Genomic DNA, 8,727 nt, shown 5'->3' with positions numbered 1-8,727 from the left:
CTGATGTTAAAGAGGATCTGGCTGTATGTTAAAGAGATCTGGCTGTATGTTAAAGAGGATCTGGCTGTATGTTAAAGAGGATCTGGCTGTATGTTAAAGAGGATCTGGCTGTATGTTAAAGAGGATCTGGCTGTATGTTAAAGAGGATCTGGCTGTATGTTAAAGAGGATCTGGCTGTATGTTAAAGAGGATCTGGCTGTATGATAAAGAGGATCTGGCTGTATGTTAAAGAGGATCTGGCTGTATGATAAAGAGGATCTGGCTGTATGATAAAGAGGATCTGGCCGTATGATAAAGAGGATCTGGCTGTATGTTAAAGAGGATCTGGCTGTATGATAAAGAGGATCTGGCTGTATGATAAAGAGGATCTGGCCGTATGATAAAGAGGACCAGGAATTAATGTTGTGACTGGAAAAGACTGGACCAGCCACGTCCTGGGCCACGTGGGGGAATAAATAAATAGTGATTGTGACTGACATTTTCCACCTAAGGTATTGAGGCTGATAACGTCAAGGTCACTATCGGAGCCACGGTAGTGAACCTTCTGCCCCACACACCTAGTTCTGGCCCCGGGGGAGGAGGATTGACTGGGCACCAAGCCTTAACTGCTCGTGTTCCAGGGGGGAACTAGTAGGGGTAAGGCTTACCATGAACTAATGGTAGGATAAACACACACTCTTATATATTCTGTTAACTGTCGGTGCAGATTTATGTTAGAAATTTGGGGACTGGTGGTGGTTGGGGGTGGGGGGAGATGGGGAGGGAAGGGTGGGGGAGATGGGGAGGGATGGGAGGGGGTGAGGAAGGGGAGGTGTGTGTAGTGAGCCAGCAGGTGAAGACCCACTGGTGCACAATCTCCCCCCCCCCAAACCCACCCCCCCCACCCCGCCCAATCACCACTGGTGGTGGTCAACCAATCCTCCTACACCCACACCACTTACCCTAACTGACCCCTACACAACCTACAACACTACACTGCTACACCCACAACAGCTCACGTGTTCAACTATAAATATTGTGTACAGGACACGTGGAAGACAGAAAACACAAATTAATTAGTCCTAAGCCTAGCGAAGCACATTTATGAACTCTTATTAAGCCTAAAATAGTGTAATATTAAGCCTAACATTATGTAGAAAAGTTAGATTAAATAGTTACATTAACATTTTTAATAAATAAAAAACTCGTGAACTTTCAGAGCTCCAACAGTACATATTTGTACGTTTGGTCAAATAGTTTGCTATACGGGTTATTTCAGGAGGCGAGGCTTCTTGAGGTTATCTTGAGATGATTTCGGGGCTTTAGTGTCCCCGCGGCCCGGTCCTCGACCAGGCTGGTGCTAATGGTGCCATATACTAACCTGTCTGTTATTGTCTTATAAAATGGTGACGCGAGGGTTTGAAGCAGAGGGAGCCGGTCGGCTGAGCGGACAGCACGTTGGACTTGTGATCCCGTGGTCCCGGGTTCAGTCCCGGGCGCCGGCGAGAAACAATGGGCAGAGTTTCTTTCACCCTATGCCCCTGTTACCTAGCAGTAAAATAGGTACCTGGATGTTAGCCAGCTGTCACGGGTTGCTTCCTGGTGGGTGGAGGCCTGGTCGAGGACCGGGCCGCGGAGACACTAAAGCCCCGAAATCATCTCAAGATAAGCTCAAGATAAGCAGGGTGGTGGAATGGTACCCGCGTCCTGGGCCAGCTCAGACACGCGCTTTACTAGTGTACGAGGGTTCGATCCCACCACTCTACTCCAAACGTTTTAATAATAGAAAAAATATAAATTCACAAAAATATATATCATCGTGATTTCATTGCGTTTATAACCTACAGTTTCAAGCTCCACTTGTCGTAAAAGTATTTTAGGCAACAATAAACAATAATTAACCTTCTAATTAATGTTTGATATATTCAGTACCAGAATAATAATCATTATGCTTCATAAGAATGGGGCCAGGTGCATGAAGCAGTTACGCAAGCACTTCAGCCCGTACTCCAAACAAAAGACAAAAAACTGATTCCATCCACCCACCAAACCCCAGCTGTTTATGAATGACAAACTGTTTACACACGACTCACAACTGCTGACGTTCGAACACTTCCGGAACAAGTGCTTCACTGACGACGTTCATTCGAACCACAACGCTGTAAATGCAGCCCGTCCTCCAAACAAAGATCCAAAAGTGATTCCATCCACCCGCCAAACCCCAGATGTTTATGAATGAAAAGCGGTTTACACACGACTCACAACTGATTTCGTTCGAACACTTCCGGAACAAGTGCTTCACTGACGAGTTTTGTTCGAACCACAACGCTATAAATGCTTCACCCACGTACTACAAATGCAAATAATCGCCAACCGAACCTAAACACCTAACCTAACCTATGCCTATATACGCACAATATGCTAATATATTATAATACTAATTTATATTTGAGAAAATTCTTGTTTTGAATGAACAGCATGTTAAAATTTATGAATGCGCCTGTGGGGGCGACCGCTGGATGGAATGGACTTGAGTCGAGGAAGGGTTGAGCACTTACGAACGTGTACATCTTTCCTCAATCTTTGTCGGCTTTGGTTACATTTATTAAACAGTTTACAAGCATGAAAACTTGCCAGTCAACTGTTGTTATTGTTATAAACAGCCTCCTGGTGCTTCGGAGCTCACTGACTGTTTAATAATTGTAAACAAAGCCGCCAAAGATTGAGGAAAGATGTACAGGATGGCAAGTGCTTGCGTAACTGCTTCGTGAATACCCGCAGTACACGAGCGGTCATGTTGGATTAAGTTAATTGTGGATCATGGGAGAAGCATTATGCATGAGAGGTTGTGGGTGAGGAGCAGCGCACACCTCGCCCTCAAGCGCCGTCTCTGCATATGAGCTGTGAATAATGAAGAGATGTAACCTAGGGAGGGGGAGGTGGGGGGGGGGGGGTAAACAGTAGACCCTTGTGCGCGGCTTCACGTGACCCATTAACTTGTTATGGTCAGCAATACATCCACACCACAACTACGATGTCTCATTAACATTTAATTGTAATTATTATAATTATTTTGTTATTAATAATAATGTCTAACTGTCAATGTCATTTTGAATTTGTATTATCTTCAATATTATTATTAATTTTAACCACCCCGCTCAAGGGGCGGGTCCTCCCCCCGAGACCCCGCTCAAGGGGCGGGTCCTCCCCCGAGACCCCGCTCAAGGGGCGGGTCCTCCCCCCGAGACCCCGCTCAAGGGGCGGGTCCTCCCCCGAGACCCCGCTCAAGGGGCGGGTCCTCCCCCCGAGACCCTGCTCAAGGGGCGGGTCCTCCCCCCGAGACCCCGCTCAAGGGGCGGGTCCTCCCCCCGAGACCCTGCTCAAGGGGCGGGTCCTCCCCCGAGACCCCGCTCAAGGGGCGGGTCCTCCCCCGAGACCCCGCTCAAGGGGCGGGTCCTCCCCCGAGACCCCGCTCAAGGGGCGGGTCCTCCCCCGAGACCCCGCTCAAGGGGCGGGTCCTCCCCCCGAGACCCCGCTCAAGGGGCGGGTCCTCCCCCGAGACCCCGCTCAAGGGCCCCCCCCCCCCCAAGACCCCGCTCAAGGGGCCCCCCTGAGCCGGCACAGGACAACATGCCTCACCAATAACTAGATCAAGCCAGCAACAGTCTCGCCCCACCGCCCATGATAGCACCACCCCCGGCTGCCATACTGGTTCATAGCCACCCACCCGCCCCACACCACCGGCTTTATTAAATAACAATGGAGAAAATATATCCAAGTGACAGAAACTACCCCCCCCACAACCCCACGTGGTCATGTTTCTACCCGTCTGGTGCATTCATACATAATCCAAACATAGGCCTTCATACATAATCCATACATAGGCCTTCATACATAATCCATACATAGGCCTTCATACATAATCCAAACATAGGCCTTCATACATAATCCAAACATAGGCATTCATACATAATCCATACATAGGCATTCATACATAATCCATACATAGGCCTTCATACATAATCCAAACATAGGCATTCATACATAATCCATACATAGGCATTCATACATAATCCATACATAGGCCTTCATACATAATCCATACATAGGCCTTCATACATAATCCAAACATAGGCATTCATACATAATCCATACATAGGCATTCATACATAATCCATACATAGGCATTCATACATAATCCATACATAGGCATTCATACATAATCCATACATAGGCATTCATACATAATCCATACATAGGCATTCATACATAATCCATACATAGGCCTTCATACATAATCCAAACATAGGCATTCATACATAATCCATACATAGGCATTCATACATAATCCAAACATAGGCCTTCATACATAATCCATACATAGGCCTTCATACATAATCCATACATAGGCCTTCATACATAATCCATACATAGGCCTTCATACATAATCCATACTTCATACATAGGCCTTCATACATAATCCATACTTCATACATAGGCCTTCATACATAATCCATACTTCATACACAGGCCTTCATACATAATCCATACTTCATACACAAGACTCCATACATAATCCATACTTCATACACAGGCCTTCATACATAATCCATACTTCATACACAGGCCTTCATACATAATCCATACTTCATACACAGGCCTTCATACATAATCCATACTTCATACACAGGCCTTCATACATAATCCATAACGAGCCCAAACGTCTTCACTTTCGTTATTTAATAACGAAAGTAATTTATAATATTTTGTTAAAACTTATTATTCTGTTTTGTCAAGACACAGTAAGACACACCGTCATCAACAACAGTAAGACACACCGTCATCAACAACAACAGTAAGACACACCGTCATCAACAACAACAGTAAGACACACCGTCATCAACAACAACAGTAAGACACACCGTCATCAACAACAACAGTAAGACAGACCTTCATCATCATCAACAGTAAGACAGACCATCATCAACAACAGTAAGACACACCGTCATCAACAACAGTAAGACAGACCATCATCATCAACAACAGTAAGACAGACCATCATCATCAACAACAGTAAGACAGACCGTCATCATCAACAACAGTAAGACAGACCGTCATCAACAACAACAGTAAGACACACCGTCATCATCAACAACAGTAAGACAGACCGTCATCATCAACAACAGTAAGACAGACCGTCATCAACAACAACAGTAAGACACACCGTCATCATCAACAACAGTAAGACAGACCGTCATCATCAACAACAGTAAGACAGACCGTCATCATCAACAACAGTAAGACAGACCGTCATCATCAACAACAGTAAGACAGACCGTCATCATCAACAACAGTAAGACAGACCGTCATCATCAACAACAGTTAGACAGACCGTCATCAACAACAGTAAGACAGACCGTCATCATCAACAACAGTAAGACAGACCGTCATCATCAACAACAGTTAGACAGACCGTCATCAACAACAGTAAGACAGACCGTCATCATCAACAACAGTAAGACACACCGTCGTCAACAGTAAGACAGACCGTCATCATCAACAACAGTAAGACAGACCGTCATCATCAACAGTAAGACAGACCGTCATCATCAACAACAGTAAGACAGACCGTCATCATCAACAACAGTAAGACAGACCGTCATCATCAACAACAGTAAGACAGACCGTCATCATCAACAACAGTAAGACAGACCGTCATCATCAACAACAGTTAGACCGTCATCATCAACAACAGTAAGACAGACCGTCATCATCAACAACAGTAAGACACACCGTCGTCAACAGTAAGACAGACCGTCATCATCAACAACAGTAAGACAGACCGTCATCATCATCAACAACAGTAAGACAGACCGTCATCATCATCATCAACAGTAAGACAGACCGTCATCATCAACAACAGTAAGACAGACCGTCATCATCATCAACAGTAAGACAGACCGTCATCATCATCATCAACAGTAAGACAGACCGTCATCATCAACAACAGTAAGACAGACCGTCATCATCAACAGTAAGACAGACCGTCATCATCAACAACAGTAAGACACACCGTCATCAACATCAACAGTAAGACAGACCGTCATCATCAACAACAGTAAGACACACCGTCATCAACATCAACAGTAAGAGAGACCGTCATCAACATCAACAGTAAGACAGACCGTCATCAACATCAACAGTAAGACAGACCGTCATCACCAACAACAGTAAGACAGACCGTCATCAACATCAACAGTAAGACAGACCGTCATCAACATCAACAGTAAGACAGACCGTCATCAACATCAAGACAGACCGTCATCACCAACAACAGTAAGACAGACCGTCATCAACAACAACAGTAAGACAGACCGTCATCATCAACAACAGTAAGACAGACCGTCATCAACAACAGCAAGACAGACCGTCATCAACATCAACAGTAAGACAGACCGTCATCATCAACAACAGTAAGACAGACCGTCATCATCAACAACAGTAAGACAGACCGTCATCAACAACAACAGTAAGACAGACCGTCATCAACAACAACAGTAAGACAGACCGTCATCATCAACAACAGTAAGACAGGCCGTCATCATCAACAACAGTAAGACAGACCGTCATCAACATCAACAGTAAGACAGACCGTCATCAACATCAACAGTAAGACAGACCGTCATCATCAACAACAACAGTAAGACAGACCGTCATCATCATCATCAACAACAGTAAGACAGACCGTCATCATCATCATCAACAACAGTAAGACAGACCGTCATCAACATCAACAGTAAGACACACCGTCATCATCAACATCAACAGTAAGACACACCGTCATCATCAACAACAGTAAGACAGACCTTCATCATCATCAACAGTAAGACAGACCGTCATCATCAACAACAGTAAGACAGACCATCATCAACAACAGTAAGACACACCGTCATCAACAACAACAGTAAGACAGACCTTCATCATCATCAACAGTAAGACAGACCATCATCAACAACAGTAAGACACACCGTCATCAACAACAACAGTAAGACAGACCGTCATCAACAACAGTAAGACAGACCATCATCAGCAACAGTAAGACAGACCGTCATCATCAGCAACAGTAAGACAGACCGTCATCAACAACAGTAAGACACACCGTCATCAACAACAGTAAAACAGACCATCATCATCAACAACAGTAAGACAGCCCGTCATCAACAACAGTAAGACAGACCATCATCATCAACAACAGTAAGACAGCCCGTCATCAACAACAGTAAGACAGACCGTCATCAACAACAGTAAGACAGACCATCATCATCAACAACAGTAAGACAGCCCGTCATCATCAACAGTAAGACAGACCGTCATCATCAGCAACAGTAAGACAGACCGTCATCAACAACAGTAAGACACACCGTCATCAACAACAGTAAAACAGACCATCATCATCAACAACAGTAAGACAGACCGTCATCAACAACAGTAAGACAGACCATCATCATCAACAACAGTAAAACAGACCATCATCATCAACAACAGTAAGACAGACCGTCATCAACAACAGTAAGACAGACCATCATCATCAACAACAGTAAGACAGCCCGTCATCATCAACAGTAAGACAGACCATCATCATCAACAACAGTAAGACAGACCATCATCATCAACAACAGTAAGACAGACCGTCATCATCAACAACAGTAAGACAGCCCGTCATCATCAACAGTAAGAGAGGCCATTTTAATCCAGATGAAAATAGGTCGCTTATTACATAAATTAAATTCAAACTATGCCTCCATGACTGACTAAGGATGTACAGGTTTCGTAAGAAGACAAATTCTTGACGAATCCGCATCTAGCCTCAAGCAGTTGCTCACTTTTTTACAGTCCAAGTTCATCACTGTGATATATTCTGGTCCAGCATAAAATACATCCCTGGTGCTGCATTATTCAGAGCCTTCACCAAGGTCGCTCAGAATACGGTTGAGAAATCAGATTTGTCGACGTACATTCTGACTATTGTAGTGCCTGTGAGGCAGCTCCTGAATGTGGTAATCACGGGAGCGTGATATCTGATGGGCTGGTGTGGGAGGGGGATGTATATTGCCTCCATTCTGTGCACTTGGCATGCGGAGAGGTGCCGTGTGGAGTCTCCGTGTTGGATTTATAAGGACGGGCGAAGTTGGTCTGTCTTGGTCGACCGTTTAGAGCGACACTTGCACACCTGATGGATCCCTACTTGCTGTAGCACCGTGTTGCTAACACTAGACCTAACACCTAGCACTAGACGTGGGGGTGATAGGTTGTTGCAAGAGTAGGTTAAGATATATATGAATGAGTCTGGGTAGGTATAAATAGGAGCTGCCCCAATGGGCCAATAGCAGCAGCCGCGTATGCAGGGTCCGATAGGAGCAGCCGCGTATGCAGGGGCCAATAGCAGCAGCCGCGTATGCAGGGGCCAATAGGAGCAGCCGCGTATGCAGGGGCCAATAGCAGCAGCCGCGTATGCAGGGGCCAATAGCAGCAGCCGAGTATGCAGGGTCCAATAGGAGCAGCCGCGTATGCAGGGTCCAATAGGAGCAGCCGCGTATGCAGGAGCCAATAGCAGCAGCCGCGTATGCAGGGTCCAATAGCAGCAGCCGCGTATGCAGGAGCCAATAGCAGCAGCCGAGTATGCAGGAGCCAATAGCAGCAGCCGAGTATGCAGGAGCCAATAGCAGCAGCCGAGTATGCAGGAGCCAA

At 45.6% G+C, this 8,727-nt stretch overlaps 1 protein-coding gene across 1 annotated transcript in view; it reads right to left on the bottom strand.

Annotated features, from left to right (window-relative positions):
- The window catches only part of LOC138363716 (trithorax group protein osa-like), a 31,887-nt gene extending 23,773 nt beyond the window's left edge, over positions 1-8,114 (bottom strand). The window contains exon 1 of the mRNA XM_069323105.1: positions 7,995-8,114. Coding sequence (XP_069179206.1) covers positions 7,995-8,114 — 120 coding nt within the window. The remainder of the gene's footprint in view (positions 1-7,994) is intronic.
- Between the last annotated feature and the right edge of the window lie 613 nt (positions 8,115-8,727).

This window comes from Procambarus clarkii, chromosome 11, assembly GCF_040958095.1.
Source record: "Procambarus clarkii isolate CNS0578487 chromosome 11, FALCON_Pclarkii_2.0, whole genome shotgun sequence".
NCBI lineage: Eukaryota > Metazoa > Arthropoda > Malacostraca > Decapoda > Cambaridae > Procambarus > Procambarus clarkii.
Note: the sequence above shows the minus strand (reverse complement) of the source record. Positions and strands in the feature narration are given on the sequence as shown.